Source organism: Tiliqua scincoides, chromosome 4, assembly GCF_035046505.1.
Source record: "Tiliqua scincoides isolate rTilSci1 chromosome 4, rTilSci1.hap2, whole genome shotgun sequence".
Classification (NCBI taxonomy): Eukaryota; Metazoa; Chordata; class Lepidosauria; order Squamata; family Scincidae; genus Tiliqua; species Tiliqua scincoides.
Window position 1 is genome coordinate 39,788,038 of NC_089824.1, and position 22,757 is coordinate 39,810,794.

At 41.3% G+C, this 22,757-nt stretch overlaps 1 protein-coding gene across 2 annotated transcripts in view; it reads left to right on the forward strand.

The window, feature by feature from the left end:
- ARFGEF1 (ADP ribosylation factor guanine nucleotide exchange factor 1) overlaps positions 1 to 22,757 on the forward strand; it is a 99,593-nt gene that overhangs the window by 68,252 nt on the left and 8,584 nt on the right. For both annotated transcript variants that reach the window (XM_066622770.1, XM_066622772.1), the window contains exons 20-34: positions 998 to 1,126; positions 3,561 to 3,719; positions 4,166 to 4,316; positions 4,946 to 5,036; positions 5,313 to 5,353; positions 5,433 to 5,602; positions 7,037 to 7,188; positions 7,318 to 7,490; positions 7,747 to 7,907; positions 9,493 to 9,623; positions 15,488 to 15,617; positions 17,295 to 17,430; positions 17,515 to 17,653; positions 19,780 to 19,852; positions 22,406 to 22,535. In XM_066622770.1, the coding sequence (XP_066478867.1) occupies positions 998 to 1,126; positions 3,561 to 3,719; positions 4,166 to 4,316; positions 4,946 to 5,036; positions 5,313 to 5,353; positions 5,433 to 5,602; positions 7,037 to 7,188; positions 7,318 to 7,490; positions 7,747 to 7,907; positions 9,493 to 9,623; positions 15,488 to 15,617; positions 17,295 to 17,430; positions 17,515 to 17,653; positions 19,780 to 19,852; positions 22,406 to 22,535 (1,966 nt within the window). The remainder of the gene's footprint in view (positions 1 to 997; positions 1,127 to 3,560; positions 3,720 to 4,165; positions 4,317 to 4,945; positions 5,037 to 5,312; positions 5,354 to 5,432; positions 5,603 to 7,036; positions 7,189 to 7,317; positions 7,491 to 7,746; positions 7,908 to 9,492; positions 9,624 to 15,487; positions 15,618 to 17,294; positions 17,431 to 17,514; positions 17,654 to 19,779; positions 19,853 to 22,405; positions 22,536 to 22,757) is intronic.

The window sequence follows — 22,757 nt, forward strand, 5'->3', positions numbered from 1 at the left end:
CGTATTTTGCCATCCACGTGAGTGCTTGGAATGGAACCCACGTGAATAATGAGGCTCAACCTGTATATGTGATTGTTTCAGAATTAAATAACTAGCTGAATTATCTAATTCATCCCTCATTAGGGAGTAGCATGTATTGCTGTTGGGATAAAATGTATCTGGATATTTGATCATGAAAGGAAAGGAATTTTTTTATTCTGCATGTGCCTTGTTGAACATCTGTCTCTTTGTTCAGGGATCTTTTTGCATGCATTGGTTGAACAGAGGGAACTGCAAGCGGTCTTCCTCTCACTTTCCTGCCCCTCCCCCATGATCAACCACACATGCCTTCTCTCAAGAAACCAATCCTGAACCCCTTGAGAATATTGCACTGTGAGATGTGGTGTGTGTGTGTGGGGGGGGTGCAGATGAGCAGTAAGTTGAAGAAATTGAGCCTCCCCCCAGACATGGAAGGGCACTTTCACTTATGCAACTCTCCTTTTTCTCCAGCTCCATGATTGTGTTTGTTAGATTTGGTACTAGCAAGTATACCTTGCTTCATGTTGTTGCAGTCAGCTGTAGCATTAGATGGATTACAAAAGAAGTATAGGTAGTATTGCAAGTTTATTCTAGGGTTTCTGTTCATCTATACCAGCCATTTTCAACCACTGTGCCGTGGCACACTGGTGTGCTGCAAGTGGTCCACAGGTGTGCCTCAGGAATTTGGGGGGAGGTCATTTATTAATAGGGTCAATGGGAGATGTGAGCCCCCATTGGCAGCATAGTGTGCCTTGTCAATTGTCAAAAACCTGGTGGTGTGCCTTGGCCATTTTAGTGCCTTGTCAGTGTGCTGTGAGATGTAAAAGGTTGAAAATCACTGATCTATACTGAAACCAAATGCTTGTAAAATTTGAACATTTGTAAATCATGTCTTCACAATTTAAAGTGTGTTGATGCAGTTCGCACTACCTGTAATAATAATTAAATATGTTCTATTTGCATTAATTTTATATTCTAGCTAGCATGGACACCATTTTTAGCTGCATTCAGTGTGGGTTTACAAGATTGCGATGACACAGAAGTTGCCTCTCTTTGTTTGGAAGGCATACGATGTGCAATAAGGATAGCATGCATTTTCAACATCCAGGTAATAAATACTTCATTCTAAAGTTTCATAAGAACAAGAAATGTTAATAATCTATTTCTTTTTTTAAACTGTAAATGAGATAAGCTTATTTCTATTTTGTAATCACACATACATTTATCTTCCATTTGGTAGAAAGTAGTAGATCTCTGGTAGAGGAAGGGAGGCATTCCTGACCCTCTGTGAATGCTATTCCCTCTATCAGGAAGCAGGGCCTGTTGTGAAACAAAAGTCTCCTCCTTGTGGGGGGAGAGGGGAAGAGGTAGCCAGACTGGTCCTGCATCTCCAGGAGCACAGTCTTGCTGAGCTTTAGCTCAGTGGTTTTTTTTTTTTCCTAATCTACATGTCCCTCTTAGATTTCTTCTATCACTTTTCCTCTTCCTCTCAACCAGGGATGGGTCCTTCAAGGGAAGGGAGGAAGAACAGCAAGGGCTCTTCTCACCAGCCACTGCTGTGGCTAGGAGCCTGTTTGCACTTGAGTGCAAAGAGGGTAAGTGCCCTCACACCTTGGCCAAACACTGGACACAACACGAGCAGGCCCCTCAGGTGTTGCAGTTCACCACCCAGACAGCCAGATGACCTATTTCCACAGGCCCACTGTGCTGTAGGGAGCAGCTGTGGTGAGGCCTAGTAGCATTTTGTACCAATTGCAGTTTCTAAACTGTTTCTAAAGGCAGCCTTCCATAAAGCACTTTGCCATAGTCTAGCCTTGACATAATTTGGGCATGAGTAACTAAATCTAGTTCTATTTTTTTTTTTAGAAGAGGCCACAGCTGGTGAACCAGATGAAACTAGTTAAATGTGAATAACTACCAATGTTGTCTGAATATCTAGGGATAATTACTGTATGGTTCAAGTAGCAACACCAAAGTGTAGCTGACTCTCCAGGGGGACTTCAGCACTCTATAGAACAGGTTGTACACCTCCAACTAACATTAGATCCATCTTATCTGGGTTGCATTTCCACTTTTGTCCACATCTGTGCTAGACTTACCCCAAACTCTGGTTCAGGATCTCCACTGGATTAGAAAATGGAAATGCGAAGTGTCGAACTATGTGTTGTTTGCATACCAAAAACATTGGTTGGTGGTGTTGTCTTCTTGAATCCAAACCACTGGATAACCTATCCCAGTGGTTTCATGTGAATGTTAAAAGATATGGGAGATGACATGGATCACCCTGCAGACTGATGACCACAAGGTGAAAAGGAACAACTCCATAAGAAGGGCTAAAGCCATTGAAAAATGGGGTCTGGCTTTTTTCTGTTTGAAATTCAGGGAAGAAAATTGGAGTGTTGGCTATTAATATTTCTGAAAGATGTGAATTTTTTATGGTGGGTTTTGATATTGAATTTTAATCTTCTATTTCTATGGCAAAGGTTTTTTGTGTTGCATTGTGAAATAACACTGACATATTAATTCCACCTGCATTATTTCTCAAGTAGCATATGCTTTTCAGTAGCCTGAAAACATTCTAAACAGTTTTTCATCCAGGACAAAAATCATACTTTGCATATCTTTCCACAGTTTTGCACTTGGTCAGCAGCAAAGATAACTTTGCCAGAGGAGAATGGTTGAGGAAAGGAAGGTTTCTAAGGAAGTTGAGAAGTTTGGTCTTGAGCAGGGGTGCTCAATAGGTGGATCGCGATCTACCGGTAGATCGCAAGGCAAAATGAGTAGATCGCGGAGTGCCGAACCCCCCCCCCCTTCAGGTGCCTCTGGGAGGAAACGCCGGGAGTAAGGCCCATTGTACTCAATGGGGCTTACTCCCAGGTAAGTGTGGCTAGGATTGCAGTCTCACAGCCTAATCCTAGGCATGTCTACTCAGGAGTAAGTCCTGTTATACTCAGTGGGGCTCAAGGTACACCAACATACATTGTAAACATAAATGTTATATGTTATGATGGCGCGAACATTGTAAAAAAAAACTCTGGTAGATCTCCGGGCCTTGCTGGGTTTCAGAGTAGCTCTCCAGCCAAAAAAGTGTGAGCACCCCTGGTCTTGAGCATATTGAGTTACTGGCACTGATTCTGATATTGTGAAACATCCAGAGTCAGTTGAAGGTGTAGGTGTAGAGAAAAGGAAATAGCTTAAGCAGAGAAGCTTAGATGAGTGTCCTCCCTATTTCTTAGTCACCTTCTCCACTGTCAAAAGTTAGGCTGAAGGTTCTTCTGAGCAGGAAGATTGAAGGCATTGTATAAAAGGGAGATGCAACATTGAGGATCAGTCAAGAACATGATGCATCTGAGTAAAGTAGGAAAGGAGCCAGAGTCTTTTACAGGTTTCTTATAATATTGGTTTTAATATTTTATTTTGCTTCATGTCAAATACCATATTGTGACAATACCATAGTGTGAAAAAAGTGATGTAGTCTCTTACAGCGGATGAACTATATATGAATTTATATATTAAAACTCACTACTTTTGTCTTCCTATAGCTTGAAAGGGATGCTTATGTCCAAGCACTAGCAAGATTTACTTTACTTACAGTGAGTTCTGGTATTACTGAAATGAAACAGAAGAACATTGACACAATAAAAACACTTATTACAGTGGCGCATACTGATGGAAATTACTTGGGAAATTCCTGGCATGAGGTAAATTACTTTTAATACTTTACAGTAAATGAATATGCATATATTTGTACAAATAGAGATATATCTTTATAGAATAATTTGGTAAAATATATTGTACAAGTAAATTGTATACTGACGTGTTCGGAATATGTGTATTGCACAGTGCCAATTCAAGGTACCTGTAGGGCTTAATGATTTTATTGCTCATCTTTTTGTGGTATAGTGGGCCCTCCTTATCTGCAGGCTCAGCATCTGTGGATTTGAGTAGCCACAGATGCCAAGCTCGTGGTTGGAGGGCCTCAAAACATTGGAATTGACGATCCTGGATTCCCCACAGATTCTGAGAGTCCACCGTATCTGATTGAAATATGGGTGGATAACTGCTGTTAGTTATAATAGTTATTGATAATAATGTTTTGCAGTGGATTGGTTGATTTAATTTAGTAATATTTTGTTCTTCTTTTGAGATTTTGAAATGCATCAGTCAGCTTGAACTAGCACAGCTAATAGGTACTGGAGTAAAACCCCGTTACATCTCTGGGACTGTTAGAGGCCGAGAAGGCTCTTTTACAGGAACAAAGGATCAGGCGCAGGATGAATTTGCAAGTCTGGGACTGGGTGAGTATTCTAAAAAGTAAGTCCAGGGGAGCAGGCTTGTTAGGTATAATATCCCTTATCTTATTCATGGTTTATACTTTTATGTGCATGGAATAGAAGAAGAGAATATTTTAAAAAATCTCTGTGTACCATGTTTTCTTGTTTATTAGTATCGTAATTCTGAAATGGATTTTTAAAAAATTGTGTCCTCAAGCAAATACCTTAATGCAGTGGTTCCCATACCTTTTTGTACTGGGACTCACTTTTTAAAATAGTACTCCATTGGGACCCACCTAACTTTATGAAACAAAAAAAAAAAGTTTCACTTTACCAGCTCTTCAAGCATCTGCTTTTATTCTTTTACTATGTTGGGGGAGATCATTTTTTCATTTAGATAAATGAGTCCGTTTTATGCTACTGCTGCTGGGCAGGAGGACTGTGGACTAATTGTTGTATGCATGCATACATCCATCTCTTTAGCACATACACTGTAAAACTGCAACCATTTTTGTTATTGTCCTAATGTGGTAAAGCAGCCACTCTTTGATAGTGCTAAGAAACTATTAACAGTCATAAAGTAATTTTTTTCTTCCTTCCTCCCAACAGTCTTACTTTTTCTTTTTTTTCTTCTTTTAATTCATCTGGTATAGTTGGAGGAAATATGGACTGGAAACAGATAGCAAGCATTCAAGAATCCATTGGAGAAACTAGTTCTCAAAGTGTTGTTGTTGCTGTAGACAGGTACAGTAATATGTGCTTCCATTGATAACATCATTTGATTTAGTATAACAATATCAGTGCCTCACACCAGAAAATAACAGTTATTATTTTCGGACGGAGGTTATTTGTCTGGCCGTTTTTTAAGACTATTATGTCACTGTCTCTAATAACATTTACATCTAGTAACTTGGGGCAGTAGGTAGAGTTTTTAAAAAAGATAAAAATCTAGGTACATATAGATGGGAATTTAGCACAAAAAATACTTGCACAATTATTTTCAATTGTATTTTTTTGCAGAATATTTACAGGATCTACAAGGCTAGATGGAAATGCTATTGGTAAGTTTTGTTAGCAGTTTATCTAATATAACACAATTTCGGGAAAGCATACTTAGTGGATTCTCTATGTATTTCACAGTGGATTTTGTCAGATGGCTTTGTGCTGTGTCTATGGATGAACTGCTGTCTGCAACTCATCCTCGGATGTTTAGCCTTCAGAAGATAGTAGAAATTTCTTACTATAACATGGGGCGAATAAGGCTACAGTGGTCTAGAATCTGGGAAGTTATTGGAGATCATTTCAATAAGGTATGTTTGAGCATCACAGTTTAAACAAATTCTTAAAATATATAACGTTCATGTTAAACTTCAAATATAATGCAAAAGCTTGTTCGATCATAATCCATTATATAGATATTATTGACAACAACAACAACAAAATAAGTAAAGACCAAATCTTAGCAGGCTGTAATTCTCCGTGGTGGTGGTGAGTAGTACTTGAACTGGCAGAATAGCCTCCACAGGTATGCAATACTTAAGTAGATAGAAAAAGGAGAAAGAATATTCTATGTTTTTATTACTCTATGGGCGCAATCCTAACCCACTTTCCAGCATTGACATAAGGGCAATGCAGCTCTAAGGTAAGGGAACAGACATTCCCTTACTTTGAAGAGGCCTCCGTGATGCAGCATGATGCACTATGCAGCATACGTCCCATTAGCAACACTATGCCAGTGCTGGAAAGTTGGTTGGGATTTGGGTCTAAGTCTCCTACTTAAGTACAGGTGAGGTTCCAGGAATCTATACTTGCGTTGAAACGTACAGTTCTTAAACTTAGCACTTAAACTTAGAAAGGCAACTCAAACATTTCATAAATAAATAAGATGAGGGTGGACACATTCCAGTTCTGCAGTGGCTTTCCCTCTTTATCTGTCTCAGTCCCTAGAAGAAAGCAGGAATCAGGAATATATACATCACTCTAAAAGGCAGACCTCAAATCATGGGCATACTGCACCTGCACAAAAGTGCCAATGCAGACGTTAGTAACTTGGATATCTATAACTCAGGAAGCCACATTGTATTAACATTCTGAGTGTTGATGGTAGTTCCAGTTAATTTCTCACTCAGTTTTAGAAAGTACAAACGTTTGGGAGAAGTTCCATAAATAACAGTAGGCCATCCTTATCCATGGGCTTGACATCCAGAGGGCTTCCTGGAGCTATTTCTGGTCATATCCAGGAAGTGTTTTGAAGCTGGGGAAGGCCCAAGGAGTGAGCTGTGGTCCTTCTCTTGTCTCAGAAGGCCTCAAAACACCTTCTAGATGTGACTGAAAGTAGAGAGCATGAACTGGAAGTGACTTTCCGTCATGTCTGGGAAGCCTTCTGAAGATGCTGGTGCAACCGCCGGAGGGCCCAGCGCAGCCATCAACTGAGTTCCTGCGGGGCTGCAACCCTCGGCCCCCCACAGATTTCATTATCTGTGGATTTTGGTAGCTGTGAGGGGTTGTGGAACCAATCCCCTGTGGATACCAAGGGCCCACTGTACTTGTTTGAAGAATAGGTATTGAGGAATGTTTTTAGAAAATAATTGTGCTATTGAATAATACTACTGAGAGGAAATTGAGTATTTTAATGTTTGTGTATAATTTCCTACAGTTTTCACCAAACGGTTCTTTAAAACTGTAAATAGTCTTTTTTTTCTGCTGATGCTAAATAAACATGAGTTTCTAACTTGCTTTGCTAGGTTGGTTGTAATCCCAATGAAGATGTAGCTATTTTTGCAGTGGACTCTTTACGGCAGTTATCAATGAAGTTCTTGGAAAAGGGGGAGCTTGCTAATTTCCGATTCCAAAAGGACTTCTTAAGACCGTTTGAACATATCATGAAGAGAAACAGGTAAACAGTATGTAGCGAATGAAACTATTTGGAAATCATTCTCACTTAAATTGCATCGAATGAATGGTTAGTCAAAGATGGACTTGAACGGACAAATCTGACAGTTTGTAAAATTGTCTTGTGTTGTAGATCTCCAACTATTCGTGACATGGTTGTTCGTTGCATAGCTCAGATGGTAAATTCTCAAGCAGCAAACATCCGCTCTGGCTGGAAGAATATCTTCTCAGTATTTCATTTGGCTGCGTCAGATCAGGATGAAAGTATAGTGGAACTTGCATTTCAAACTACAGGCCATATTGTCAGTAAGTGTTAATGAGTTATTTACAGAATATCACAAGGTCCGATATGTTCTTTTCCTTTTCTCCTGTTACTTCTTCGTTTTATAATGTATTTATATAGTTGGACTTAAGTAAGATAATGTTCTGGCTTCATTGTTTAAAAGTATAGGCTACCATTATGTACTGAGTGAATATGTGTGCCTTAAAACTTAGAAAGAAGTTACCTACCGCAGGTTAAAGGACAGATCTTTTAATTGTTTATACATATTATGTTTTCTAGCAATTGTATTTGAGAAACACTTCCCGGCAACCATAGATTCTTTCCAAGATGCAGTAAAATGCTTGTCTGAATTTGCATGCAATGCAGCTTTTCCTGATACAAGTATGGAAGCAATTCGCCTAATTCGTCATTGCGCAAAATATGTTTCAGAAAGGCCTCAGGTATAGTTTTATAGGTACAGCTTCATCCATTCATTTAGTCTTGACTATAATTGCTCTGAACATTTTAGATCTGAGTGGAACATGAGGTGATGTATATTCTTTCCATTGTCAACCACTTAATAAAGAAATGTATGTTAAGGTAAATTCTTAGAGGCATGTAATGGGTACTTTTAATGCAAAAAGCAATGTAATGTTTATCCACCAGCAATGAATAACATCCAGATTTTTTTACAGAACACTGTTCTGCCATTGGAAACTCCTTCCGTGATGGGAAGGAATGCAAGAGATCTTTGCATGAGCAGAACACTCTTTTCAGTAATGGAGACAGTTTCCAGTGGCAGAACAGTGCTCCACAAAAGGCCTAGTTTTGCTTCTTTTACAGAGAATGTGGGGTGCTATAGTGTAGCACAATAGGATGCTCCAACAGGAGATTATGAGATGGGATTTGAAATTGTACTTTCATCAGATCTTTTTACCACAGACTAACATGTAGTCTACTTTTCCTGAGGGTCACTCAGGTCTCTTAATGTCTTTCAGGTAGGGTTTGTTTACTCTAAGTTTCTGAGGGTTGTCTCGCTGACCATTCAAAAAATAGTTACATTAATGCTGAAGCAAGAGTCGTTTCCTCATCTAACAAGCAAGCTTGGATGCTGTGCTTGTCTAAGGCAAGGAAATTCAATCAAGAAGCTTTGGTAGAATTGATCTGAGTCCATTGCTCTATTATAGCATCAAATTGCCTTGTATTTCACTTGCACTGTGTTTTCCAATATCTTAAGAATTGCTCAGGTGCTCTAGCTGTGGTCTGGAAGTTACAGCCGCTTTGGGAAAACTAGCCCATTGGCTCCTGTTTCTGCTTTTCTCATGATAATGAGAGTAGCAAGGGAGAATTTTGGGGGCAACAGGAAAATAAATTCACTTAAGTCTGAGACTCCAGGTTGTTCTGGCACCTACCAAAGTTGTAGACATGTAACTAAAGCTGACCCACCATTGTTGGTTCTGGGTGTCAATTCATAATACTGTGACATTATGGCATGTGCTTTGCAGACACTAGTAGAGATATTAATGAGAACATTTTTTCTTGACTGATGATTGTGGTCTGGCATGGGTGGATTGGTGCTTAGAAAACAGATTTCCAGGCATAGATCGCCCTTCTGGATCAAGCTCTTATGCATGAAAGGGTACAAAACAGGGTGATAAGTTGTATCTAGTTATTAGAATGCTCCTACGCTCTGTGCACCACTGAACTCCATTTTAAAAATAGTTTATGAATTCTCTCAGTCAGTAGAACAGGCATTTCCATCCTCCCTGACCCTTTGCCAGGGAGGAGATAATTGCAGTTGAACCTTAGACGATGATTGAAGCTTTGATCAGAAAAGATCCTTATACATAGCAGCAGAAGCCCAGCTGCTCTGCACAGAAGGATGTCTTTGTCAAGGCCTTATTTTTGACAGTTAAATGATTTGGACTAGTAAATGTGCTGTAATGTTTTGCAGGACCACTTGACATGATGACTTTTTAGGATTAGCAAATAGAACTTGCAACTGACAGTATTCTTGCTGCATTAATCTTGTGTTTGCTTTTAAAGGCTTTCAAGGAATACACCAGTGATGATATGAATGTAGCTCCTGAAGACAGAGTGTGGGTGAGAGGATGGTTTCCAATTCTCTTTGAGCTGTCCTGTATCATCAATAGATGCAAATTAGATGTAAGAACCAGGTAACAATCCATATTTGTAATTCAAATTTTAAAGCATTTTGTTTCACTTGTGAGTCTTTGAAGGAATGATGGTGTTGTAATTGTTGTATTTTGCCACAAACGTTTGATTAACATTGTGGCAGCATACTGCATACTACAGGAATGTTGAAAAGAAGCATGGGTTATTTTTAAAACCAATTCTGCAATTGTCCATGTGTTTCCTTCTGAGGACTTATTTCCTCTTAGCAAATTGGTAGCAGTCCTTTAAATATGCCTAATTGTTTTTGTTTGAGGAGTATATTTTGTGTAGTGACTGCAGAATCTGTGTGTGGGTGTGGATTTCTAGCAGCTTTTATAACCAAAGAAGGATACAAAATAACCATCCAACACCACCTTCAAATGAAGAAAAGAATATTAAAATTGAAGCAACTTCATTGATTGAAAGGGGGGCTGGTCTTCCCAGGTGAGTTTACAAAAGCTCAGGAAGACAAAAGGCTGCTGATGGGCGTAACCTACTCTGCAGGCTCCTGAATGGAGTGCTTAGATTAGCCTAATGGGGCTCTTATCACCTCCTAAGGTGGTGATGCTGAAATTCTAAAATGGACTATGCCTGGGTGGTTGGGAATTGCCCCTTACTAGGTTCTTTCCCTCCTAGTTCTGTTCTCTTAGGCTGGACTGTTTTGTAACCTCAAGCTAGTTTTTATTTGAGTTTGCTTAATTATTTATTGCTTTCTAGATCCTGTGTCCCAATTTACTGAACTGTTTAGGCTATGTTCTAATTTAGATTAAGTTTAACTTGGGTTAAGTATAGGGTTAATTTAAAACAAAGTAGAAAAACCTGCTTTCCACTTTATCCTCCTCCCTTCCTTCGATTTGGTGCTACTTTAGGTGCAGCTAACTTTCAACTTTGATTTAAGTGCCTGACCCTTGGGCTCTTACTCACGAGTAGGACTCTGCTCCTGCTCAGAGTAGACCTACATACCTCCCTTAGGTGCTAACTTTCAATTTTGCTTCAATTTGCGCACTCTGACAGTATAGTGAATGGGAAAGCTTCTGCTTATGGTTATCTCTGTATATAGTCTTGTAAGCTTTTTTAGTCTGGCTATGCTTTCCTGGAAGATTTGTTCAGGGATTGTATTGGAAGAAAATATGAACAGCCCAGTATGACAAGGAGATTGTGAACAATCCAGATAATGTTAAGTTAGACCTAAGTTCCATTAAAAAAAAAAAAAATCAGTGGTCTATCATTGCAAAATCAATTGCTTTATATCTCACTGATTTTAATTACCGTATTTTCCGGCTTATAAGACGACTTTTTTGCCCTGAAAAACATGCCTCCAAGTGGGGGGGTCGTCTTATACGCCGGGTGCACTTCAGAGGCAGTGGGCGCGAGGCTGCCTGTGCCTGGTCCTCCCCTCGCCCGCGCTCCGAGCCGGGTGCCCCGGGCAGCCGCCGCCGCCGCGACCAGCCTGACACAAACACACGGGAGGGAGGGGGAGGGGAGGGAGCGAGGGGCAGGGGAGGCGCTCACGCTCCCTCAGAGCGAGCCGCGCCGCGCCGCAGCCCCGACCACTCCGCCCACACGAGCCCACTGCCATGGAGACCGGCACATCGCGCCGTCTCCCTCCACCAGACCAGGTGCGCTGGGCGGGAGGGGCGCGGGGGGCTGCCTGGCCGGGGAAAGAGTCCGCAGCCCCCCCCCCACAGACCGCCGCCTGCGTGCGAGGGGGCTGGGAGATCTCAGCTGCCAGCATCGCGGCCGCAAGCCCTTCCTGCGCCCGCCCCAGTGCTGGGGGGTCTGCAGGGGGAGCAGCGAGGAGGAGGAGGGAGCCCCTTGTTTGTCTCTGGGAAGCAACAGAGTAGCGCTGGCGGTGGAGAGGCCGGCTGGGGGCTGCCTGTCACGACACCCCCGCCCTGCCTCTGGCTGCTGTGGCCGAGACCCCCTCTGCCCCTCCCCTTCCCCGCACGCCTTGAGCCCTGCTGGTGCCACTGGAAGCCGGCAGCTGGAATACCAGTGATCTGATATTCCAGGGTGCGGGGGCATTTACAGGGGGAACCCCCCCCCAAGCAACCAATGACAATGTGTACATTCACACGGTGGGTGGGTGGGTGGGTGGGTAGAGCAGAAGCCATTCCGGAGCAGTAGCCTGTGCTTGTCTACTCAGATGTAAGCCCCTTTGTCTGCCATGGAGCTTACCCTCAGGAAAGTGTGCCTGGGGTTGCAGCCCCAGCAAACAGGCTACTCCTGAGCAAGGGCTCAGCAACAGTTCAGTGTGGTGATTGGTTGGGGGGAAAGTTTATTCTCTCTTTTTGTGGGGTTTTGATTTGGGGCTTGGGTTTTGTTGCAGCCTCTTAGGCTTTTGGGGATGGAGTAGCTCCCCCCCCCCCACTGCTGCCCATCTGCTGTCCCTCCCCTGGTTGCCATTCCAGACTCTGCCTGTTCCTCTGTTATCCGTAGAGGTCTGGGATTTTGTTTTGTCTTCAGTGCTTTCCCCCTCATCTCTGCAGGATGACTCACAGCGGCTGAGGTCACCCGTCTCTCTTGCTGAATGAAACACCCACCCAGGGAAAATTCTACCTATCCAGAGTAATGTTTTTGCACTGAGCAGAGTCTTCCCATGGTTACTGCACTGTGGTGATGCTGCTGTGTCTGCTTATCCTGCTGCAGTCGGAAGGACTGCATCAGCCTGGGGCAGGCACAGATGAACTGAGCTTTTTCGTTCTGTTTTGGAAAGAACTGTGAAGCACAAATATTTCCTCCTGCCCTGATAGGTGATACTTTCTTTTCCAGGTACAGTGCAGTTCCACGCGTTCCCCTTTGCTAAATCTTAGCAACAAATCCATTGCTGGGGACACAGACAATCACTACTAGCACACTGTGTATGCAAAATGCCTCTTAATTAGCACTGGATGAGAGCTGTGCTATTACATTGTAAGCCTCAAAGTCCCAGCTTAGTCTGAAAAAGGAACAAATATTCCATACAGCTATCACTAAACAACCTGTGTGGGCTGGCAAGCCGAGTACTTGACAGGGCCTTTCCGCATGATCAAACAATGAGTGCTATACAGTACATTCTCCTTTGTATGTAAGCAGGATACTCTCACAGACTCCGTTCCAATTTGGTTAATGACATGGTAGGGTCGGGGTTGCCAGGTTGCAACCTGGAGATTTGCTCTATTCCTTTAAAGCTGGTGATTAAGCAGGAGATGCTGCAGCCACATTACCCATTGGTTCTTTCATAGATGCTGCTGTGTCCCCCCTCCCCCCACTATCTGCCATATACAACATGACAGCAGATAACAGGAGGCTTATGATCAACATGGTGTTTCTCCCTGCCATGGTCCATCATTGAAATTGAAATGGCATTCATGGAATCATTGAAATGAATCATGAATCATGTAATCATTGAAATGGCAGAACTGTAGTTGGGCTGATATAGCTGGCATTGTGCTGGCATCCTAAGGTATTTGCATATCCTATGCTGCTCAGACTGATGTTTCAGAAGTATAGCATTGTACCAACAGGCTGGCCATTGGGGGATGAATATGTTCATCCTCTCAAACCCTTAATCATAATATATCAAATAGCAAAAGTTCCCAAACTGTGGTTCACGAGCCAGCAGTGGGTTGCAAAAAAGTTGCGGGCTAGCACCTGTTGTGGTGCTGCAAGGCATTCTGGGGTACTACATGGCCAATGCAGCTGACAAAGTACATCACAGTACTAAAAAGATTGGGAAGTATTGCCACATACTATTGTCTCTAAATTATCTCTTAGGAAAAGAAAGCAGATCCCACTGCAATAAGTAAGCACAGAGGCAGTTAAAAGTCTCTTCTCTCTTTTATGCTACTACTGTCTTCTGCAGTGTTCGATGTTCCTCACAGCTTAGTGCCATCTGCATATTTGAGAAGCCTTTCTTTTATCTCTTTATCCAAGTCATTGATAAAAAACTCTGAAGAAAACTGGGCCCAAGACAGTCTTGAGGTATTCTAGTCAAAACTGTCCTCCAGGTTGATGAGGAACCATTGATAATCTATGGTTGTCCAACCAATTTTATATCCAGCTAATATTTGTATCATCTCTAGCCCAAAATTTACTAGCTTGCTAATCAAGTTGTCATGGAGAACCTTGTTGAATGCTTTACTGAAATCAAGATAAATTTAACATGTTGAAATCAAATCTGATGTTCTTTTACCTTTTATTTGGTGTGTGGAAGGTGTGCGGAAGAGGGGGTAGTCTTATACGGCGAGTATATAACAAACTCTATATTTTGAGTGGAAATGTTGGGGGGTCATCTTATACGCCCAGTCGTCTTATACGCCGGCAAATACGGTACATGTGGGTATATCTAACTTTATCTGTATTGCACTTGTGATTTTATTCCGTGTGCCGCCTGGGGCCAGGATTGCAGAATGCTGCCCCCGTTGCCCCCCCCTTACCTTGGCATTCAGCCTCCAGAGGGCTTTTAAACATCACTTCCAGTTTTCTGACAGGAAGTGATGTTTAAAGACCCTCAGAAGGCCTCTGGAGCGCCTAGAAGGTCATGCAGGCTTAGAAACCTGGAAGTGACATTAAAAAGCCTTCCAGAGGCCTCTAGAGGGCCAAAGGAGGCTGCATGCAGCCTCCCTGGCCCTCAGAAGGCCTTCATAGATGAAGCCAGTGACTGCGATGGGGCGTGGATGGCAGCAGGGTGATGCTGGTGCTGGCACTCCTAGACTTTGCCCCCTTTGACCCCCCTCCAGGTACACCAGTGCTGTATTATACCATCAGAAAAATCTTGCACTTTTGTGAAAATCCATAGCTATTTGTTGAAATACTTCCTTTTTCAGATACAGTATTTTAAAATCTTAGAATCTTTGGCCTTTTTTCTTTTCATAGAGTGTGCATGTGTGTGTTTTAAAATGTGAATTAAAATGTGTTTGAGATGGGCATTTCTCTCAGTACAAGCAAACAATTATCGTTTGTTGTGTGTATAATATTTCATCCACTTTTTACAGAGTGCAGTCAACCTGAAAGGACCAATGAAGGACCCTAATAACATTTATTACTGCTTTTTTTTTAATATAGTGGAGTCCTGCACCACCAGATATTGTTTCAGTAGAAGATACTGTTGTTCATAGTTTGATTTTTTCCCCCTAAAATAGAAACTTGTAAATGTTTATTACTTTAAAATGGGAGAAAATCAAGATTGCATACTTTTCTCATTTTAGCTTATATTTTGGTACAGCTAATGTTTTGCTAAAACTTAGTACTCTAGTCTACTTTTCATTGCATCAATTAGTAACTTCCTATCAGTGGTGTCGCTAGGAGATGCGGACTGCACTGGGTGTTGCATAAGGGGTGTGTGTGGCACAACTACTGGCCAACATTTTGATAATCTTGGTACTTTTGAATAATACCATCATGTTATATATCATTTAATGTGTGATTTCATGCAGAATAGAAGAAACTATCTCTATTGAAATATCTGTAGTCTATCTCTAGTTAAGATTTATATCCCTAGTCTATTCTGTCAAAAGTTATAACCAGAAAAGGAAAACACAACTGCCTTGTGTAACAAAAAGTGGATTTTCTAAATTCAAAACTTGTCATGGCAACTGATTGTTCCAAGAGCCAATGAGGTGGTGTTATGACACAGCAGGGAACCAATAAGATGTTAGTATGAGTCAACTCTCATTTCTGTTTATCAGAGCTAATATAAGAACTCTTCTTCAGTTGTGTGAATATCATCAAGTTTGCCACTTTTTTTTGTTGGTTACTGACTTTGCCCCTCCTTTCATCAGGAATATCCATTCTTACTGTTTTCAAGATTAAATAGTTAAAAGTCACACTATGAGCTGAGCTAGCCTGCTGAAGTTTCTCATTTGCCATTTTTCCTTAATTTTAGAGGCTTAACAGTTATGTTTGAAATAATGAAAACATACGGTCATACTTATGAAAAGCATTGGTGGCAGGATTTGTTTCGAATTGTCTTCCGGATATTTGATAACATGAAGCTGCCAGAACAACAGACAGAGGTAAGTATAGCATTGGTGGGATAATTGTATGCTAATTTCATAGGCAGGTGCCAGAGGCTTTCTTCAAGTGAGGGACCACACCCCTAGAAATTATCAGCTACTGACCATGGCTAAAATACTTAAAAACAAGGTAAAATATTCAATTTTCAGTAGGTGTAGCTTGTCATCTGTGGAATAACAAGCTGCATCTGCTGAAATTCCCTCTTCTATAAAATTGTTAAAGGTCCAGAATGCCTAAAGTTGAAAGTGTGCCCACCCCTGGTGTTGTGGAAATCCAACAGGGAAGAAGCAAGTTGACCTTCCCTGGAGGGAATTCCAGAGCTTGGCCACATCAGCTGAAAAGGCCCTCCTGTGCATTTCTACCAGCTGAACCTCAAACACTGGTGGAATATGAAGAAAGTCCTCTCTGGAAAAGCTTCACAAATAGTAGATTCATATACAAGCTGTTAAAAGTTAGATATGTGGAATTCACATCACGAAAGTGACTAGGGAGTTGCCATCTGCCAATTCATTCAAGTGAATACTCTTGGATTGTAATCATGTCTGCACATTCCTAAAGTAAAAACCCATTGAACACAGTGGTACTTACTCTTTGTGTAAGCATGCATTGGGTCGTTATATTAAAATGTTTTTGTATTGGAGGTAGTCCAAATATTCCATATCAGTTTATTTTTCATGGGGCAGAAATTTCACCTGGCATGGGATTGTTGTAGGTAGAGTTGCTCTTTCTCTTCACCCATCTTGCACCAGTCCTTGTGTGGTTCAAGGGTTTTGTTATTTTTTTAATGTTATTTATTAATGCTGTCATTTATATATAGTGTTTTATACACTGACAAACAAAAAGATAGCTCATTAAGGGAAGCCACAAAGGGAGAGGAGGAATGAGTGGTCAGGGTAACAAGGGTCAAATATGAATAGTTGTAACTGCATATACTTGGGCTTTGTTTTAATTGGATGTAGACAAAATTTTTAAGACAAAGGATTCATGGAAAAACTTTGCTGTTTTGAGAGGGTCTTAGGACTTCCATCTTGATTGTTTTCATAATCGAAGTTTTGTAGTATTATTTGTTCTTTCAATCATTTGTTGAGATCAAGTAGAATCCAGTTCTAGTCATAGTTTACAAAATGCAGTGAACTATATTTGGTAATTACTCCAGTTGAATATACGGTATTAAGGCTTAATTTTTTTTTATAATACAGGGCAGGATTATAAAAAAGGGCTGAAAAGTCCTAAAGGGCATAGAAGAGTGTCTCTCTGTTAAGAGGGGAAAGGCAGGGTATATGCCTTTAGAAAACAAACTTTAAAAAAAATTAGAGGGGGGAGTTGTAACACAGCGGTAGAACAATCCACCCCTTTATTGTAGGAAAAGGATAGATTATGATGGCAAAAGTTAGAGGAGGGGAGTTTATTGAAATAACATTTTTATACCCCTTTGGAATATGTTGTGACCCTGATAGTGCTGTGTAGGAGGGTTCAAGGAAAACACTCTTGCCTGTCAAAACTTCTTAACTTGTGAAGTAAACTGAGATACCTCTGAGCATTTTGTGCTATACATTTTATCTAAGCAATCATTCTAAATACCCTCCAAGCTACTTGAAGGGATTTGACATTTGACTATCTTTCATTTTCCCTTAAACTAATTTCATTTTTTGAGAATCTCTTTTCCTTACTCCTAGAAAGCTGAGTGGATGACAACGACTTGCAATCATGCACTGTATGCAATATGTGATGTATTCACACAGTATTTGGAAGTGCTTAGTGATGTTCTTTTGGATGATATATTTGCCCAGCTGTACTGGTGTGTTCAGCAAGGTAAGAGTGTACCAAGTTGTGAGACAATGCAAACCATTGATTCTGTGCAGTATGAACAAACCAGTGTCTTGTTTTATGTTTCAGACAATGAACAACTAGCACGGTCTGGTACAAACTGTTTAGAGAATGTTGTCATTCTAAATGGTGAAAAGTTTACCCTTGAAATCTGGGATAAGACTTGTAACTGTATGCTGGATATCTTCAAAACTACCATTCCCCATGCGTAAGATTTTTTTCTGTTAGTATCTGGAAAGAAGGAGATGTTGTGCATTTATACACTTATGACAATGGGTTGTATCTTATACGTGAAAATAAAGTGGCATTTTTTTTTATTATTCTGCATATAGTTGTGTAACTGCTGTGAAAGAATTTGCAGAACTGACAACTAAGTACTGACTATTTTCTTGAGGGACATGTTGCATAAGTACAAAATGAAGACAGGATTCTGTTTGGGTTGCTGTGCGCTAGAACCTTTTGCCATGCTTCACTTTCACAAATGAAAAGAGTTTAGGATACATCCCAGTATCTCTATTTCTATCTCATAGCCCCTATGCAGCTCCCCCAGCTAGGATCTTCACATACAAAGGCTGAATTGCATAATTTTTTAGAACGTTGGCGTATAAGGGTGCAATTCTACCCTATGCTGCAACAGGCAAGCCAAGAAGCTTGTACTGTATCCAGTGTGGGATAGCGGCCCAAAGTGGCTCAGCCAGAGGTAAGGGGAAACTTTTCCCCTTACCTCTGGGTAAGGCACCCTGGCCCCAATGGGTCTCTTCAGACTTGCACCACCTCCTGAGGTGGTGCAAGTCTGAGGAGAGTGAAGTGGCTTGAAGCCGCTCTGAGCTCCCCAGGAATGGGGGTTGGAATCTGGCCTGACCACCGGGTCCCAGCCCCACCTCCATTCCCCACCCACCCTCCCCCAGTGCCATCCACCGCCTGCCCTGGAACGCCTCCCTCCCACCTCCTCCCTGCCTATCACAGAACCTTGCGTTGACCCAGCTGGGCTGATGCAAGTCTCAGTGTCTCCGTCGGCACTCCATCGGAAGGTTATGTCAGCCTCCACAGGTGAGCTGGCCTTGCCAACTCCCAAGGAGGCACAAATGTCCCTTATGGCTCTGGATTGCCCTAAGGCATGCATTTTCCCCTTGCCTTGACTAATGCATTTGGTACCAGTTACCCCTGTCAGGGAAGGGGCAAGGGCCTTCTACTCTTTTTATTTTTCCTACTACAGAGTAAACATCCAACCCATAAGACTTTAAGACACATTGGAACACATTGTGAGCTACCATTGATATTGTAGGTTTGGGGTTGGCCTAGTAGACCCTCTGAGTGTGGGGCTCTAGACCACTGCCTGACCTGGCCAACTCCTGATACTACCCCAGCTAAAGAGTTTGGCACCTTAAGGACCACCTTTTCCCACGATGCTGCCTGGATATTGCAGGTTTTCTTTGAAAGCCCTGCTCTGGGTCCCCTGTGTTCTGAAATGAGGCAGGTGAAACCATGAAAGGACCTTCTTGGGTGTGGCATTCCAGCTTTCAAATGGGCTCCCCAGGAAGGTTTGCCGATACTATTTGATGTCATTTTGCCACCAGTTGAAATCCTTTTTAGTTACACAGACCTTTTTAATTATCATTTAATCTTGCTTTTTTTCTTTCAGTGCATGCTTTTTCAATATGTTGTATTTGACATGGTTCATGGTTCATTATTTTAAATGTATGTTTGCTGCTCTGGGAGACATGTTTCTGGACGTGGGTTACTAATGTACGAAATAAATAATTAAGGTGCAGTTTTGTCCCAGCCATTTTAAATTAGACTTGCTCTGCCTCTCGTTCTAAATGGTAGCCTTAGTTTTCCCTTTTTCCTTTATGACCCAGTGAGGCTTCTTTAAAACAAATTTAAAAATGTGAGATGAGTACAGGGGCAAAAGTAGGCTGCAGAGTTTGCCTCGTGCCTAGAAAATGTCCATAATGCCAGAGTCTGTCTTGGCCCCTCAAAAAATTAAGAGGCAAAGGCAATTTGTGAGTCTTGACTGAAGGCAGCTATGTTGGAAAGTTGCTATCTTTAACCAATCAAAAATAGCCTTCCATATCAGTAACATTTGATTTCATGTTTATCTATTTTGAAAGATTCTTAGGTACATTGATGTGTTTAATGATGACTTTTTGTTTGATCATTTTATACATAAGTAAACCTTGTGTGTTTTTTACTGAATGGAAAGATGAGATAGAAATGGTTAATATCATACATATCACATGAGTGACATATCTAAATTGCAACAGAATTACCTTTTTTTAAAAAAATCAGGCTTTTAAGTGTTGCTCTTTGAGACAATTTTTTTTTCTTTTCAAGGTTGTTAACTTGGCGACCTGTAGGGGGAGATGCAGCTCCTCCATCTCCATCTTCTATGAGAGAGAAACAGTTGGTATGTATGCAAAATAAACATGGCAGAGGAAGGGCTTACAAATGTAACTTTGTGATACAAGAAGTGTCCCTAGCTGAAATGTTCAAGGGATCTTACATTGAAGTGAGGGTGCATATGACAGAAACTTAAATAAATTAAGCTGAACTCTTTTTCAGAAATGCCTTGCTTTTGTACTGATGATGCTTATAATACTCTTAAATATAAAAGTCTCTACTGATAATGTGTATAGGTGTTTTCCAGAAATGCACTAGTATGCTTATGAACAAATATCATTTCCATATATTGCACATTTTGGGTAACACCTAGTTGTATTAGGTGTGCCTAAAACGTTTTTTAAATTTGTTTTTTTTAAATTTAAAATACAGCATAGAAATGTGTATGCAACATACTGAAGAACAAAAAAAGAGAAAATAAAATATACACATACACACCTTTCTCCCTATTGAAGCCCCTCACAGTCAGGGAACCCTCAGTGGCATAGTATGCCGCGTGTAGGGAACACTGTGGACAAAGGAGTGGAGAGGGTAAAATCCAGAAGTCAGGTGGTTCCACTTGTAGTTCACGCATGGTTTCTGGTATCTTCCCCCATTCCTCTGCAGGTCTTCAGTTTCTGGGTATCCCCCCTTTCTGTTCCCCTGCCTTAGATACCATGTGACTGCTAAGAACCCCCAACGCTTATCAACATTGTTGGGAGGGGGAGTTAGGGGCTTCAGGACAGAAGGGTGTATGGGCAAGTCTTCTTTCTGCAACATTGTTTCCCTGCATTTGGTGTTCTGAATAAAACCCACACATACATTATGAGCACTGATGCTTGCAACTAGGAGGCAAAAATATTCTGGAAAATAAATGATTTAGAATTTGGGTGTGTGCATCCTTAGCTTGAACTCAGTAGGACTTACTTCTCAGTTAGTATACAATAGAACTGGGGAAGTAGAGATCAGGTAACAGATGATATATCAGCTGAGAGAGAAAAACAGTCCCAACCAGAAGCCCATTCTCTTTCCTCTTCCACTCGTGTAAGGGAGAGAGCCCACCAAACTCACTGAAAAGTGCAAGGGGTGGTGGTTCCAGCAACCTGGTCAGGTCAGATAGAATCATTTAAGGCACAGTATTTAGTCAGAAAAACCATAAGGTTTTAAAGTTGATTTGAGTTTGTTGTCTCTGTGCCTTACAAGCTCATTCAAAACTCCCAGCAAGTTAGCACTATTTATAAGTTAGATGTTGCAGCCCTTCAGCTTCATCCGTTGGCGAGTGGTATTATTGCAGGTTGAATATTAAGTAACCCTTTTTGCCAAATTCCATTCTCATTGTTTTCTTCTTCATTTGATGTTATTATCTCCTTTCTCTTTTATTAGACTTTTAATAAACTTCTTACAGTTAACCTTGAGTCTGCCTGATTCCTGGTTCTGGGAAGATTGTGGATTGTCATGTCTCCTCACTCTGCAGGCGCTACTGTGAGAGTGATTTTTTTCAAGGGACCCCTGAGATTCAGTATTGTTCTAGGAGGGGTAATTCTGTCCAGGGAGTCCTTCTGGCTAGCCTGATCTCTTAGGCTGGTGGCAGCAAATTCAATCTACCAAGGCTTTCCCCTGGTAGGCTATGTGTCCAAATAGAGAGGGGAGAATGGGAAGGGAGTGAGTGGCACTACTGCCCTGGATCATCATGTGATTGCTGACAAGCCCTCTCTTTACCCTGACAGCTGGTTTGCACAAACCAAAGTTTGCTTATTTCAGATGTAGCAGCAGGCTGTTTGCCAGAGGAAAGAGGAATTCGAGGAGAAGGGATCTTGCAAGCTTATTCAAATAATGGCAAACTATGCCTTGGCATTGATCTGAATCAAGCCATCTCAAACTATATGGAATTTCGATTTCTGATATATAAAAAAGACTTCAGCTCATTTCAGGTGTCCCAACAATTTATTTCTCCAGATAATTTCTCATAGCAAAGTAGCCCACCTGGTATCACTTAGAATGCTGTTATACCATCCCACTCTTGAATAATTTCCGTCTCTGAAGGCGGAATCAACAACGAAGTTACTGTGACAATTGCATATCTTTGATGAATTGAGGTTATTCAGATCTATCCAAGGGTTGTCGCTGCTGGCATTTAGGTTGGAAGATATATCCAAACATAGCTTGCATTGCCTTGCTGCCAAGTTGAGGCGGAGGAGGAACAGCCCACTCCCAAATAACTTCCATCTACTGAACAAAATGACTCTCCTTAGTAATTACAGGGTATTGGAGTTTTTTTTTTAACTTCCCAATATGTGAATAAGGTAATTGCAATGCAATTAATAACCTTCAGTTTGAATATATAATTAAACAATCCTTATAGTTGTGTTCTTAGCGTAGCTTGCAATGTGAATGAACCATAATAGTTTTCTGTTTGCAGGAGCTTTGTAGTATATGGTGCAACTTTCAAGTGGTAATTCTAAAATAGAGACTTGAAACAATGTGATCCAATATAAGGTTCAGTCATTTCAGTGAAATATCTAGGAGATTTACTCTTTTGGGTTCTGACTGAATTAATACGTTTCTTTTTTCTGTTTTTCAGGATACAATATCACAGAAATCTGTAGATATCCATGACTCCGTGCAACCAAGACCTTCAGATAGACGCCAGTTTCAGCCCATTGTAGGGCCACCAGCAAGTGAGGAGGTCAGCAAAAACAAACCTACAGCAAGTGAGTGTTTCCTTAAGGAAGAAAGGTTGTTCCTTAAGGAGCAATATTTGACAGAGCAGCATCGTTTGAATAGATACGTGAGCTGAGGTGCAAGCTTGGTTAGTGCAGAGATACTTTGAGTTTGCAGCTCTGCTCCTTACACTGTGTAGAACAGGGTTTCTCAACCCGTGGTACTCATTCCACCAGTGGTACTTGAGGTGGTGTCTGGTGGCATGCATGGAC